Source organism: Littorina saxatilis, linkage group LG2, assembly GCF_037325665.1.
Source record: "Littorina saxatilis isolate snail1 linkage group LG2, US_GU_Lsax_2.0, whole genome shotgun sequence".
Classification (NCBI taxonomy): domain Eukaryota; kingdom Metazoa; phylum Mollusca; class Gastropoda; order Littorinimorpha; family Littorinidae; genus Littorina; species Littorina saxatilis.
This window is the reverse complement of record NC_090246.1, coordinates 22,808,686-22,825,542: the sequence shown is the minus strand read 5'-3', so window position 1 is coordinate 22,825,542 and position 16,857 is coordinate 22,808,686. Positions and strand designations below refer to the sequence as shown.

Genomic DNA, 16,857 nt, shown 5'->3' with positions numbered 1-16,857 from the left:
CTGTATTTACTGTGCAAACAACTCTAAATATGGCAAAAGTGTCACGTGATAATCAACCGTTTGGTTTCGGCGTTCACTGGAGCAGACGATTTTTTTCTGTAACCAGTTGACAGTGATGAAACCATATATTACGGTCTCCTTTCGGCAGCAGTCCCAAAATTTCGACTTGTTTTGACCTTAGAACGATTTCTTTATCATAACTGTGAAGAACAGAACGGAGATCACCGTCGAAGTCGGCCAATCTGCAATCATTTTCGTCTCGCGAACACTGATCTCAAATTTAGATCAGTGCTCGCGAAAACCATATGGGAGATAACTCTGTATTTTTGTTTTGATAGATTCGCGTAGGACTGTAGCGTCCGGTCAGGGTCAGGGAGAGAATGAGCCGAACTCATTTTGACCTGAGTTCAGGATGGCAGCACTTGTTCTGAAGACTGCTGATCAAACTTAAACAGAGTTTAAACTGACGTGATTAATTACAGTGTTTTTACAGTGAGAGTGGGATCCCTCTTTTTAGAAAATTGGCAGAGGAGGTAGAAGGGGTGTTGGAATTAGCCTCATATGGAATAACAGGTTTGCCTTCTCTTTTGTTGTGGGTTTGTGGGGTTTTCAGACCGTGAATGTATTTGAACGCAGTTTCTCTTTGGGCTGTCTTTATTCCTGGCAGAGTAAATGAATTTATTGCTACCACATTACATAATTATTGCGACAGCGAGGTTTACTACATGGGTGCGTACCTATTTTGAGGAAAACGGCCTTCCATTCTAGGGTTCAGGAGTTGGGGCCAGACGAGGGACTTGGTGGCTATCCAAATTGGCTGCTGGACACATCCATGTGGCCGCCTTCTCATGGGAACTCAGTATTGAACAAGAAAATTGGTTGATTAAAATCAACAATGGCCGAAGCTGTGTTTTCAAAAAAGAAGCGGTATTGTACGGACAGGAGCGGCCATCAATAATGTCTTTGTCTATGTCATCGTTTTCGTCCTTAGACATTCTAGTTACTTGTATCTTTGTGTGACTGATAAGACACGCTAGTATAACATCCAAGAAATTGAGTACAGTTTGTCGCTTAGGCAAATGTGTGTGAACACCCCTCTCTCTCTCTCTCTCTCTCTCTCTCTCTCTCTCTCTCTCTCTCTCTCTCTCTCTCTTTCTCTTTCTCTCTCTCTCTCTCTCTCTCTCTCTCTCTCTCTCTCTCTCTCTCTCTCTCTCTCTGTCTCTGTTTGTGTGTCTGTCTCTCTGCCTGTTTGTCTCTATCATCTCTGTCTCTGTGTCTGCGTGTGTTGATTTGACAAGTGGTCAGATGGTCAGTCAATGTTGGCATTCCTGCTTAGGGGGTAACACAGGCACATGGAAACAGGCGTCAGCGCTGCGTTTTAGTTCACATAATTGTAGAGCACGATTGTACAACGATTTTTTGTCAGTGCCTGTAGCGGGTAGTGATGGCTGGTGTTCCAAGACACTGATGGTATCAAACACGTGTTTCTTCAATAGAAGCTGTAGCCGTCCAGATAACTTACAGGTACCCAGATCGGGGGGAGGGGGGGGGGGGAGGGGCAGTGGGTGTGGCTTTCATTATTTTTACATTTAGTCAAGTTTTGACTAAATGTTTTAACATAGAGGGGGGAATCGAGACGAGGGTCGTGGTGTATGTGTGTGTGTGTGTGTGTAGAGCGATTCAGAGTAAACTACTGGACCAATCTTTATGACATTTTTCGTGAGAGTTCCTGGGTATGATATCCCCAGACGTTTTTTTCATTTTTTCGATAAATGTCTTTGATGACGTCATATCCGGCATTTTGTAAAAGTTGAGGCAGCACTGTCACACCCTCATTTTTCAATCAAATTGATTGAAATTTTGGCAAAGCAATCTTCGACGAAGGCCGGACTTTGGTATTGCATTTCAGCTTGGAGGCTTAAAATTTAATTAATGACTTTGGTCATTAAAAATCTGAAAATTGTAATTAAAATTATTTTTTTATAAAACGATCCAAAATTACGTTTATCGTATTCTTCATTATTTTCTGATTCCAAAAACATATAAATATGGTATATTCGGATGGTCTCTGAAAATTAAAAATATAAAAATTATGATCAAAATTAAATTTCCGAAATCGATTTAAAAACAATTTCATCTTATTCCTTGTCCGTTCCTGATTCCAAAAACATATAGATATGATATGTTTGGATTAAAAACACGTTCAGAGAGTTAAAAAGAATAGAGATATAGAAAAGCGTGCTATCCTCCTCAGCGCAACCGCTACCGCGCTTTTCTGGATTGTTAATTTCACTGCCTTTGCCACGAGCGGTGGACAGACGATGCTACGAGTGTACGGTCTTGCAGAATAAATGCAATGCGTTCAGTTTCATTCTGTGAGTTCGACTGAGCTTGACTAAATGTTGTATTTTCGCCTTACGCGACTTGTTTGTACCTTACGTAGAGTTCTGTTCGATGCTTGAACGTTTGAGGGCTGAGTTTATCAATAATTACAATACCTTGATGTTGAGTCAGGGTAGATATGCTAAGTTGCAGATAAAGGAATAGAAGGAACGAATTTTAAGGGATGGGTGAGCCATAACAGTGATACTCTTTGATTTATAATGTTGAGTTGTTGCTCTCTGGGTAAGACAGTATTGGAAGAAAGTAAGGGAATCGAAGCTGATAGATCTTTGACCAAGCGTTTCGCTTTCTGGTAATCGTAAATTTTTATACAAAATGGGGTCCTTTCTGTTTTTGCACGTCTGGCAGAAATTGCACAAAATTTGGTCTTGGAAATGTGAAAAGTGTTACAATTGTACCCTCTTATATTCCTCCAAAAGTGGCGTATGGCTACATAAATGGCGGGGTAAACACGGTCATACACGTAAAACTCCACTCGTGCAAAAACACGAGTGTACGTGGGAGTTTCAGCCCACGAACGCAGAAGAAGAAGAAGAAGTACCCTCTTATCGTGAGAAGAAAATACGCCACATTATATTACACTGGCCAGACAACATTCGTGCTATATAATCCTGCGATTCTTATCAGTTTCGAGAGTGAAAAAAACACCGTAACAAGGCAGCTGGACTTCTTGGTTTTGATGCCTGTGCTATTACAGACTCCACAAAGGAAGCAGCAAATTGACAATATGTTAGACAAGTATGAGGGCCGTGACTAGCGAGGAAGACAACACTTTCAAGATGTTTGAGTGCTTAACAAGCTCTGCTTGCCGCATCCACCTGAATCGATTGCCTTTGCGGGATTAGCTCTTAATAAATAGAGTGGGTTTGGGCCTTGTCTCTATCGCTCATTTTCCATCCTCGGCCATCGCAGAAGTTTTCATCAGCAAAGTTCCAGTGTGTTTCTGTCCAGTCTCTTTTGTTGTGCGACAGGATCCATTAACGCAAATACGTACATTGCTGACGGATAATGGACATGGCTGTATAGAAGTATCTACCAGCTTAATCCTTCTTCCCCCCCCCCCCCCATCCCTAACCTCGTGTGTGTGTGTGTGCTCGCAGACGCTCTCTCTGTCTCCTCTCTCTCTGTCTCCTCTCTCTCTGTCTCCTCTCTCTCTGTCTGTCTGTCTGTCTGTCTGTCTGTCTCTCTCTCAGAGAGCCTGATTGATATTCCAAATTACTCTGTTTTACGACGCGATAGTGCACAAACTGGCCAAACAGGTATTGCTCTGTATGTCCATCGGTCTATTGCTGGCATTGTGAAGCGAAGGGCCGATCTTGAAGATGAAAATGTGGAATGTTTGTGGGTGGAGTTGAAAAATGGTAAATCCTCGCCTTTGTTAATATGTTATATATATCGGAATCCTGCTGAAACAACAAGTTGGAATGATGATTTTGTTTTAATGATGGACAGAGCAAAACGTCGTGATGAGAATGTACTATTGCTTGGCGATTTTAACATTAATTTACAGAGACCCCAAACAACTTGGGGCTCAACCACTGCTCTATTTGGTCTTCACCAGATAGTTAAAACCCCTACAAGAGAAACCAATAATTCATCTACCCTTATTGATCACATTTATACTGATGATAAGACCACTGTTTCAAATGTACAAGTAGTACACTCCACTTTCAGTGATCATTATTCTGTTTTTTGCTCGATTGTTCTGAGATTGCCCAAATCACAGCATAAAGGTCATACAACTATCGAATACAGAAGTTTTAAATACTTTGACGAGTCTGCCTTTTTCTGTGATCTTAATCGAGCGCCATTTCAAAGCGTATTTAATTGCAGTAACGCAGATGATGCTTGCAATCTTTTCCATGAGATTTTGTGTTCCATTATTGATAAACACGCTCCACTACGTCAGCATAGGGTGAAACATCCCCACCTGCCCCCTTGGTTGACATCGGACATTATTGAGGCTATGGCGTTGCGTGATTTCTTTAAAGAACATAACCTGAAAAGCGAGTACAAATTACAAAGGAATGAAGTTTTGAAAACGGTAAGGCAAGCAAAAGCAGATTATTTTAATAAATTGCTTTCTGATAAGAGAGATACTTCTACAATTTGGCGAGCAATGAATGAAGTTCTTGATAAATCTCGAAAGAGATCGACCAATTCTCCGTCACAAATAACTCCAGAAGATTTTAATCAACACTTTATTTCGCTCGCAGAGAAACTGAAAGCCTGTCTCAAGCAGAATGAGTCCCTTGATATTGATGTCTCTCTAGAAAAATTAAAAACATTTTGTGGACGAAAGTTGACTCAAAACGAATCGTTTTCTATTCCACCCATTACTGTCCACGAGGTTGGAAAACTGATAGAACAGATGGCGAATAAAAAGTCAATGGGTCCCGATAAGATTCCTGTCCGGTTGCTCAAACTTGCTTTACCATACATAATTGATTCACTGACTTATGTCTACAACCTTGGCATACAACAAAACGTTTTTCCCTCTATTTTAAAATGTGCCAAGGTAGTGCCACTCCCAAAAAGCAAGGATCTTACGGACCCTAACAACTTTCGACCAATTTCCCTCTTACCTGTTTTATCTAAGCCTTTGGAGAAGCATATTCAGAAATGTTTACTGGAATATATGGAACGAATGAATTTGTTTCATCCATTTCAGTCTGGATTTCGCTCTAAGCATTCATGCCACACTGCTCTCAGCTCTTTATGTGAAACTTGGTTATCAGCTATGAATGAGTCCGAAGTAACAGGAGCGTTATTCCTGGACTTTAAAAAAGCATTTGACCTTGTAGACCACTCCTTATTATTAAAGAAATTACAATGCTACTTAAAAGATGACTCTGCTTGTGCCTTCTTCGAATCATATCTTTCAAAACGGAAACAATATGTATTCATCAACTGTAAAACTTCGTCGAATGATTCTGTCAAAAGTGGTGTGCCTCAAGGGTCTGTATTAGGACCTATATTGTTCTGTATTTATATAAATGATTTACCTCTTCATGTGTCAGATGAGAAAGTAAGATGTGAGTTCTTTGCAGATGATTCATCAATCCACACCAGTCAGAAGTCTTTGGTAGCCGTCAACCAATCTCTTCAAAAAAGTATAGATGAGATGACAGAATGGTGCACCACTAATGCAATGGTTATTCACCCTGTTAAGACGAAAAGTATGGTGATTACAACTAGACAAAAACACCAATTAAAACCCTTACAACTTCAACTGTCAATTGATTCAACTCCAGTGCAACAAGTTAAAGAGCATAAATTATTAGGGGTTACCGTTGATCAAGAATTGAAATGGCAAACTCACTTGAGTAAAATTTGCAAATTAGTATCTAAAAATTTGTACTTATTGTCTAAATTAAGACATTATGCCGATGTGGAAGCACTCAAGTTGTTTTATTACGCTCACATAATGCCCCATATCAACTTTGCTTCAACACTTTGGGATAACTGCAGTGATGTCCATCTCAAACGACTCAATTCTCTTCATCGCCGTGCTGCAAAACTAATTCTGCATGAGTCAAATAAGCCAACAGATGATAAATTAAAGCTCCTTAATTTCCTTCCCTTGAAAGATCAGTTGACGCTAAACAAGGCTGTCTTTATGTACAAAGTAATTAACAATAATGTTCCTGGATATTTAAAATCACATTTCAGACATGCCACAAAAAGATATGGGTCCCAGAACCTGATTCCCCCCATCCCTCGTCTAGACTTGTATAAGTCAAGTTTAGCCTTCTCAGGAGCGTCTCTATGGAATTCCATACCCCTACCCCTCCGAAATGCCTCTTCTGTGAAAACGTTTAGGCGCCAGTTTCATTCCCGCTTAATGGGTAAATAGAACACTTTTCATGTCTGATATTTTAGTGCTTTTTACATTTAGTCAAGTTATGTTTGTATTTTGATTTGTTCTTTATGTGTATGTATTGATAATGATATACATGCGAATGATTGGGACAATTCCTCCCCACATTTGTTTTCTCCCTTTTGTTATTAGTTGTTTTGGATGTTTATATGCAATGCATTATTGCAACTATGCTGCAATTTCCAAACTATATTGTTTTTTCCCATTTTTGAATGTGTATACAAAACCATAACCCTTTTCTTATTCCTATTTACATTATGTACGTCTAGTCTGTAAGTAACAATAACCTTGTCAATTTTACTATCTATATTATGTGCGTCTGTATTAAGTGTTTGTATAAGGGACAGGTTGTAAGATTAGGCTTTGCCTAAAACCTCTATCCTTTGGTAATAAAGTTCAGTTTCAGTTTCAGTTTCAGTTTCTCTCTCTCTCTCTCTCTCTCTCTCTCTCTCTCTCTCTCTCTCTCTCTCTCTCTCTCTCTCTCTCTCTCTCTCTCTCTCTCTCTCTCTCTCTCTCTCTCTCTCTCTCCTGTATTCAGTAGAGGATGAACGGAACCTCTAGCTAGTTTTCTGTTTATTTTTTACTTCTTTTCTTCACTACCTGCGCTTTCATGCAAGGACAGTGGTACCTGCAAAGTGAAGCCACCTCCGATGAGAGGACACTTCCGAAGAAAACACTTTCGTCGGTTGTCCTGCTTTGTCTATTAAAGGCACAGTAAGCCTCCCGTAAACCATCACAGAGCTCCCCGAGCGTCTACATACAGTACAAGCATACTTCCATTTGAACGCTCACCGAACGGGAACATCCTGGCTGCTTTCTGTCGAGCGTGAGAAATTTTCAAAGAATTTATTTTCGTGGACTTGGTCCAACAACAATGGCGCCTCGTTTTGGTGCTGGACGGCTGTTATGATACCGGAAATCACGCCCGGACAGTAAGCCTCCCGTAAACCATCCCAGATACTGTCAGGCTTTTACACACAGTACAAACACCCTTCCATTAGAACGCTCACCAAACGGGAACATCCTAGGTGCCCTACGTAAAGAGCGAGCAATTTTTAAAGAATTAATTTTGCAGATTGTCTCGAACACTTTTTGGGCCCATCCTGAACTCAGGTCAAACATGAGTTACTTCTCTTCGGGTCTCATTCTATCGATGTAAACTGGCGATAGCCGTGAATCGATGATTATCAAAATGTTTTTGGACCGTGGTGCGTTTTTGCGCTAGACCTAACTTTTAAAATCTAAATAATAAATTGACAGCTTGTTACACAAACATTCTTTAATCATAAAAGAATTCTTTTTTCATCAAGACAAGATCAGTACAATTCGAAGTTGTGAAAGTTTGAAAAAAGAAAAGCCCGGAAGCAGGGTCACGCAAGGGTCGTAGCAGACGACGGTTTATCAGTGCATATCGCCGTTCCTCTCAACAGTCAAAAGCCATCGCTAGAGTTCTTGTGAACCACAGCCGTTTGTTTCGTGCATAAAAACTCGACTCGCATTCAAATGACTAACTGACGACTACATTGTGAAAAAGGGAAACTGGATCACACGGGTTCACGATGGCTCAGGGGTAAGATAAACCACGCAAAAATAAATTCTTTGAAAATTGCTCGCTCTTTACGTAGGCCACCTAGGATGTTCCCGTTTGGTGAGCGTTCAAATGGAAGGGTGTTTGTACTGTGTGTAAAAGCCTGACCGTATCTGTGATGGTTTACGGGAGGCTTACTGTGCCTTTAACATGCCCAAAATGTACTGGTTGCGACAGACCACCTGCAGTGCAGGGACACTTTTGGTTGGTCCCAAGAGGGGCTTTTCATCGCAGGTACCACTGTAGTGGTTTGCGGTGCAGTGGTACATGGTGTGACCCCTTTCTTGGGGGAGGGGGGGGGGGCATCTTTACTCATATTGCCAATGCTTTACTTCTTCAGTTTCAGAGTGTTCTGCTATGTATTCATGTCTGCATTGCGAAGTAGACATATCGACTTTACCTGCAGGCAGCAATCTGTTTGATGTTTCTGGAGTACAGGAAGGCTAAATGGGTACATTTCAAAGGCCCAGGGGGGAGGGGGGGGGGTGTAGGAGTAGATTATTTTGCTTTTTTTGACAGGTGTGGTAACGCTCAACTGACGCAACAGTACATATTGAGGGGGGGGGGGGGGGGGAGGGGGGGTGGAGGAGTAGAGGACTTTTTAATTTATTTTTTTGTTTTTTTGACAGGTGTGGTAACGCTCAACTGACGTAACAGTACAGATTCTGTAATTGCATTTGAAAGACCGGTATGTAGCGCCGTTAGTTTAACACATATCATGGAATTCTGAGTCAAAGGTTTGGTAGAGGACATTTTTTCATTGTGTCATTTAGAGGCGTTGACGGACATCCTTTGTCTGAATACAGATGTACCAATAGCATAGGGTCGTGCGTACCACTGACGTGTTTCACTTGGGGAAAAAAGGTGCATCGACCGTTCATCATTAATTTTGTGGGGACAAAGCAATCAGATAATAGCAGAGGGCAGATGACTGCTATTTTTGATAGATTTATTTTCAGATGTAGCTTCCTTGTCGAATTTTGATGCCCATGTGCTTGAACCACATACGTCAGCACTATATGCTAATCCTCTTATTATCGGGGTTGCCTGAATGCTTTAGAACAGTGTTATTGGGTAAAGGCTGAAACTATAGCTTGAAGTCGTGGTTTAACAAAAATGTTGCTTTGCGAAAACTCGCTCTCTCTCTCGCTCTCTCTTTCACACACGCACACGCACAACTCAAACCCTTTCCTGCTGTCTTCACCTACCCTACTCAGCTCTAATGACAATTACCTGAAAACATTTCAATGCTAAATTGAAGCGTAGCTGGAAGGTTTCCCTCTCACGTGGAAGATGTGTGTGTGTCTCTCTCTCTCTCTCTGACTCTCTCTCTCTCTCTCTCTCTCTCTCTCTCTCTCTCTCTCTCTCTCTCTCTCTGTTATCGTAATTTTGTATGTAGATGTCTGCATTGATGTATCTGTTATCCACTTTTGAGAAAAATATGCACTGTTTTGAGTTTACTGAATGTAAAAATTATTCAATATTTTTGCTTTTGCTCACACCCCTTCACTAGGGGCAATGGCCTATGTGAATAAACCATCCGAATCCGAATCCGAATCTCTCTCTCTCTCTAAGCACGACGCTCCCTCTATCTTCTCCCCCACTAGCCCTGCCCTTGGAGTTTGCAGTGGCCAGATGAAAAGTGGTGTAAGTAATGGGCGTGGAGAGGAGGAGCGGGCGGTCGGCCTGTACGTGTAAACTATTGATCACACCGTTTGTGTGTGGGAGTTGACAGACACGATACACGAGCGTTGAGAGAACGTCCGTTTGTCCCCAACTGCCCTTCCCTCCCTCACACCCTCTCCTCCCCGATGGAGGACGAGCCAAGCGCTGGCCATAGCACATCGGCACGCCACTGGAATGCTGATTAGGGATTATTTTAGTGCGCAATTCCAGTATCGGCAGAGCCCATCAAGGGCGGGCAAGTGCCTGTGATGGCATCCCTACTTGATCGGTTTTTGATGGAATGGAATCTAGCCTTGAAGACGTCGTATTTTGTGCTTTCGTTACAGTTTCCTATTCTTATGTTTTGTGAAGAGGGGGGGGGGGGGGGGGGGGGGGTGGGGGAGGGGGGGATGTAGGAAAGAGTGAAGGTGGGGGGGGGGGGGGGGGGGGGGGGGGGGGGGGGGGGGGGGGGGGGGGGGGGTAGTGTCTGAATATGCCAAATGGCCTTCTGTTGCTGCTGAGTTCTTAACCCAAAATGTAATTTCGCGGTTAGGCTTAATATAAGTCTGGGGAGTGTCTGGTAACAGTGTGAGGGTCACCTTAGTCACAGGCTTATAACTCAAACAGTTTTCGCTCTTTTCTGAAACGGTTTTCACCACTGGATAGAGCATAAAAAAACTCTTTAGATAAATGTAAAAATATGAAAATCATGCAAAGGTGACATGTGACTCATTCCGTGGTGGAGGGTCACAAATGTTACATTCTTTACTTCCTTAATCTATTACGTGTGTTTTGCAGTTTTAGTCTGCTCATTTGTTGTTTGTCTTAAAATTCTAGCGCAATTAACTTAATTTTGTTCATGTTTATGTGGCTCACTGTTCTTCCCTTGTTTTGATAGTCATACTCCGGCTTTGGAAAGGGGTATAGTGTCCTTGAACCTGAATTAATAGTTTTACTATCATAGTTGACTTCAGTTTACACTAAACATGCGAGGGCGGGGATGTAGCTCAGTCGGTAGTGCGCTGGATTTGTATCCAGTTGGCCGCTGTCAGCGTGAGTTCGTCCCCACGTTCGGCGAGAGATTTATTTCTCAGAGTCAACTTTGTGTGCAGACTCTCCTCGGTGTCCGAACACCCCCGTGTGTACACGCAAAGCACAAGACCAAGTGCGAACGAAAAAGATCCTGTAATCCATGTCAGAGTTTGGTGGGTTATAGAAACACGAAAATACCCAGCATGCTTCCTCCGAAAGTGGCGTATGGCTGCCTAAATGGCGGGGTAAAAACGGCCATACACGTAAAAGCCGTGGGAGTTTCAGCCCATGAACGAACAAACAAACAAACTAAACATGCACATGCCCCCTGATGCCCCTAGGAGGTTCGAACGCTTTGCGCCCTCAACTAGACGCTTTGGGTCTCAAACATAATTGTCCCTAAAAGAAATTTGGAACACACACCCCCCCCCCCCCCCCCCTTAAAAATGATGTGATCCGCCCCTGCACACACACAACCTCTCCCCCAATCCCCTCCCCCATCTCCTCCCTTTCTCTCTCAGTTTTAACTTGAAAATCAATTCACTTGACAGTTCACTCCCTGTTTTCTATCTTGACAGGGCAAAGAGGTGATCGAGTACTACATCAATGAACTCATCAGCGAGGGCACCACCTACATCCCTCCGTGGTCGGATCTCAACCCCAAAGCTTCGCTGACGCAGTTGACTCAGGACGATGCACCCTCACAGGATTCGGGGCGACACAGTCGCTCAAACAGCGTGGCCAGTACTCACAGTCAGAACAGCCTGGTGCTGGGAGCCACAGCAGCCTCCATTCATAACACTTCAGCACCTGAAGTACACGAATCAGGTATAGAAGGAAGTGATAAGAATGTGCTTGTTTTGTTCACTTCTACATACTGTGCTCACTAAGACCTATGTTCCATAAGACATACAAATTAAAAAATAAATCTGAGAAAAACTTGGTCTTTGGCAGGAGACAGTGTCTTCAAATCGTAAGAGTCTTAAAATAGAAGAAACTATACATATTTTGGGAAATAAGATCTAAAACAGGGTTTTAAAGTAGCGGGGGTCTTAAAACCACTTTTAGAACAGAGGTTTCATTATACCTGCAGTGTACTTAGACACCTCTGGTGAAAGGACAAGTACCTCCCAGGAGAGGACACCTTCTGTTGTCCCTTTTTCTATATACCAAACAGAAGTTTAACCCTATTTAAAGGACACCTACATTGCAGGGATAGTTTAGCTGGTCCCAAGGGTGCACTCTCGTTTCAGTGACAGTTGTAACTTGTATACTCTTAAACAATGTCACATTTGAGGCAGATGGATGCTGGGTATATTATGTGGTGAATATTAAATATTTCATTTCAATATAGGCAGGCTACTTTCTGGCACCTGTATCAAAGTTCAAATTGCCAGTGAGTTTCCAGGATCAACAATTTTTTGTGGCTAGGCCAGAATGAAACACTGTAGCAAAATAATTGAAATTGAATTGAAATTGAATGCATCTATAGACAAAGGTGTTACCATGCGTGCGTACATGGTTGTGGTGTTCATAAAATGAATACTAAACTCTGCTCTAGTTCACATTAAAAACATATAACGTACATGACTGTATTAATTTAATAACAATAGGAACTGACACCACTGCAGGAAACAGCTGGGTGTGTGAATTATGGCTGCGCTTGGTGTAAAGAAACCGGACACTGTTCTGTATTCTGTTTGCCATTGTCCGCTGCAGTCAGTCTATTGGCAGTGTTTACAATCAGAACAATCTGGTGCCTGAAACAGTAGCTGTTCACACACACACAACAGCTGGGTGTATTAAGTGCAGTCGTCAGCTGATAGTCATAGTCTTATGTATCACAGTGATTGTGTGTGTGTGTGTGTGGAAGTGTCACCCACTTGCACAAACCTTACTGGGATACCTGTCCATGCAGTAGGTAGAGACAGACATTTGGCTGTTTTGCCTATGCAGTGAAACGTCTGTCTAAGACAGATCTTTTTAAGGCCTCCTTCATTTGAAACAGTGCTCACACTAACCATTTTCTAAATCTGTATTTATTTGCAAGTGCGAATCCTGCTACTCACAGAAATTAACCGGTCACATTGCTTTAGAGGTCTCGGGGCATTGTAAAAACACAAAATAAAGGGAAACCTAGACTGGTACCTTTGTTGAAAGGACCACTCAACAACAATTATGTCTGTACATTGCAAGTGGCCTTTAATTCATGACAGGTGCATGTTGCTCAATTGGACAACACACAGTGTCCTTTATTGGGAGATGGAATCTCGATCATGGGAGGAGGGGTCTTCCATTATAGTCACCACTGTATTGTGATTGCTTTTATTGCTGTTCTGTAATAAGTATGTATTCAGAAGGGAAAATGTCAGGATTATGCAAGCTTCAGACCTAACAATAGTGATTATGAAAACGCAAAAGAAATAAAAACTGGGGTAATATGACAGAGTTGGAACATGACTCTGTCGGCATGAAACACTAGGATATGAGTGCATGTGACCCACACAAACTAATGGTAAATGGTGATCATTGCATTTGAGAGCATTTTGTTGTCAGAGTCTCAAATAACAGACAGTAAAGTTGTGTTTAGGTATGGGATTCTCATCTATGGTATTGTCAGTTTTAGAGGCACATAACCCTAGACGGTTTGAAATTGCATGAACTGTTATGACATGCATGAAGGAGGAAGCTGCAGTGCTTCATTTAAAAAAAAATATTGACTTAACCAGTAAAGATGTGTCATTTAGTAGTTTTTTTCTGGCTAAAGTTAATAGCATCACATAATGGAACAAATTAATTTTTAGCACAAAGCCAGAGACTAGATTAAAAAAATAAATTAAAAAAATTCAGCCCTGTTTAGCATCTCTGTTCTTATGAGCTGGATGCCAGGAAGCAGTGGTCAGGAAATGACCACTTTAAGTTTGCATATTCAGGTGCACAGAAGGCCTGTGCTTCTGCATTTATGTGTCATAAGTACCACATTATTTTGTTTCACATTGTATAAGTAAAACCAGGGCTGGGCACAAAGTATGTTTGACTTTCACAGCTATAGATCCCAAATAGCTTTCCACATAGAGCCACTTTACGCCACACAGTTTTGAGCAAAATCCACTTGCCTGATGCAAAATATACAAGTGCAATTAGCCCTGTCAAATGCCCTAAATCCCAATTCCCCCCCCCCCCCCTCCCCCCCACACACACAGCAGCTTGTTGTCATGAGGAGGAGTGTGCCTCAAATCAAACAAGTGTGTGTCAGACTGCCATGTTACCTCTATAGTTTATGTCAGTCAGACAGCATCCACTGGTGTGTGGGCTGTCATCTGTTAAACTTACAGACAGGGTGGGGGGGGGGGGGGGGTGGGGGGGGGGGGAGCTTGCCCGAGTAGCCTATTGAGCACTGAACATCTGTTCATGGCAGTAGTGTGTACAAGGGTAAAACTGCTGAGTTGTGGAGGAGTGGAGACATTCTGAGCTGTGGAGGAGTGAATGGATAGCTGCATGAGTACAGAGAAAAACCTTTTTAAGACCCCCATTTGAAGCCCCCCACCCCCCTTTTTTTTTTTAATGTATTTTCTTTCACAGATTTTCTGTTTATAACCTGAGAAACTGTACCACTATTATGTAATACTCCTTCCCTGTAAAGACATGATTTTCTCAGATCTGTTATGGTCATCACAGAGGGGTTCCACTGTGACTGTATACATCTACAGGAGCAGGATATAGGGGTTCAGTGGACCTCCCCTTTTGAGACCCCCACCCCACCCCCTCCTAATTAAAGACTTTCCACCTTTTAAGACGGGTTGCTTTTTTGAGTCTAAATTCTTTTCACAATGAACACCTGTAAATGTAGCTAGATTTTCAGGCTCCCCTTCTTTTCACAATAAACACCTGTAAATGTAGCTAGATTTTCAGGCTCCCCTTCTTTTCACAATGAACACCTGTAAATGTAGCTAGATTTTCAGGCTCCCCTTCTTTTGACAATGAACACCTGTAAATGTAGCTAGATTTTCAGGCTCCCCTTCTTTTCACAAAGACCTGAATTTATTAGATTTTTGGATGTCTTAAAAGTGGGGTAACACTGTAGTAATAATGTCAGACTAATTGATTTATACATGTTGTATATTATATTTGTAACTGAGTGCACGCAGCACAAGAATGAACTTTGGGGGCAAAGCCAATCAAACAGGAGAGAGGTTTTAGAGCACAGTTTTTGAGGCTAGTAACTATGCTCTAAAACCTCTCTCCTGTTTACATGTTGTATATTATATTTGTAACTGAGTGCACGCAGCACAAGAATGAACTTTGGAGGCAAAGCCAATCAAACAGGAGAGAGGTTTTAGAGCATAATTACTAGCCTCAAAAACTGAGCGCAAAGTTAAAGGTTCACAAGGGCATACCAGGAGACTAAAGCAGCCGGAACCCATCACAAACATCTACAATTGACAGGTGTCTAACCGGCAACGTAAAAGAAATGTCGAGCTATACTATAAATAGCCAACGCTCAAGGCCGGCAGACATCGCTGTGGTGAAAGGGAGACAACTGTGTCACCATGTCACATATCGATCATATCGTTCAATCATGGTGAAAGTTAAATACGCACATGTACATGTAAATGTTGCAGTGCTGGTTATGGAATAAAAGGACAGCTTGACTGATTGATCGATCATTGAATCGTGATTCTGATTTGAAAATAGCATCCAAATATAAAGGTTGGAAATACAAGGCTTTATTAAGCTTTTAAATTTATTTTTTTCCAAGATTTGCATCATACTATGGAGACATTGGACTTACTTAGGGCATCGAGGAAATACCACTTAGACTTATAGTGGAATATGATTTTTTTTATTTTTGAAAGGACATTGAGATATACACTTAGCTACATTTAGGTCAAAAGTTTTGCAGTACTGTGGAATCCCTATTTTAAGACCCTTCTTTAATAGACTTTCTACCCCCTCCCCCCCCCCCCCCCCCGCGGGTTAGGGGGAGTCCCATATTGGTTGGGACCAGAAAGAATTTACCCGATGCTCCCCAGCATGTCGTAAGAGGCGACTAACGGATTCTGTTTCTCCTTATACCCTTGTTAAGTGTTTCTTGTATAGAATATAGTCAATGTTTGTAAAGATTTTAGTCAAGCAGTATGTAAGAAATGCTAAGTCCTCTGTACTGGAAACTTGCATTCTCCCAGTAAGGTAATTTATTACCAATTGAGTGCCCCATATGGCTTTTTGACCAATCAGGACGAATTCTAGGTGACCCTCTAAATGTTATAACGTTCAGACAGGGACCCTTTTTGTTTATCACGCTAAAAATTAACAAGACAAAGTAAAAATGTAATTCAACAATATCAGCGTGATTTATTCTAAAGAATAACACATCAAATGCTGTCAGGTAATACTCTCTTTATCTAAAAAATACCGAAAAGTGAGTTTTGTCGGTGGGTGCGTAACGGAACAGCAAGGCACCGCCCGTCGTGTGAGTGTGCAATGCCGACGAAATCTAAATGATCAAAGTTCGGAAAAATCAAGTGAAATTGCGCCACTCGCTTTACATCAAATGTATCTTTACGTCATTTCCCATCCGTCTGGAGTCGGTTCTAAATCTGTCGCTCTCTGTTCAACGAGAAAAAGCGAAGCAACCGAAACGCATGTTCAACATGGTTTATCTTGTGAGTTGTGTGTCAAAGGCATTTGATCTATGAATATTCATCACGTCAGGTGTGTTACTCTGATTGGCTGACTCAGGTCACGAGAATTCTTTGACTGACAGGCATAATCAAGTAGAAGCGCTCAAGTTCCCATTGCGGCTGTTCTGTCAAATTCGCGGGGTCGCTTCGAAATTTCTTTTGGTCGAATTAAACGGTAATAAAACCGTTATTTCTAATATGCTGACTGTTAGCAAATGATAACAGACATGTCTCACAAACGACATCAGCATTCGCCTAAAAGGCTCATGCTTGATATCTTTTTTCTCGACATGTCTTGTTATCATTTGCTAACAGTCAGCATATTAGAAATAACTCATAATATTGTACTACGTTGCAAGCCCCTGGAGCAAATTTTTGATTAGTGCTTTTATGAACAAGAAACAATTGACAAGTGGCTCTATCCCATCTCCCCCCTTTCCCCGTCGCGATATAACCTTCGTGGTTGAAAACGACGACGTTAAACACCAAATAAAGAAAGAAAGAAAAGGGGGGGTTCTATTTTGTATACTGCTATCTTCTTCTTCTTCTGCGTTCGATGAAATATACTGCTATCAATTTGAACCACTTGGTTGCAGTGTCACGTT

At 41.8% G+C, this 16,857-nt stretch overlaps 1 protein-coding gene across 2 annotated transcripts in view; it reads left to right on the top strand.

Annotated features, from left to right (window-relative positions):
• The window catches only part of LOC138958508 (SEC14-like protein 1), a 70,004-nt gene that overhangs the window by 31,217 nt on the left and 21,930 nt on the right, over positions 1-16,857 (top strand). For both annotated transcript variants that reach the window (XM_070329679.1, XM_070329678.1), the window contains exon 5: positions 11,147-11,396. In XM_070329679.1, the coding sequence (XP_070185780.1) occupies positions 11,147-11,396 (250 nt within the window). The remainder of the gene's footprint in view (positions 1-11,146; positions 11,397-16,857) is intronic.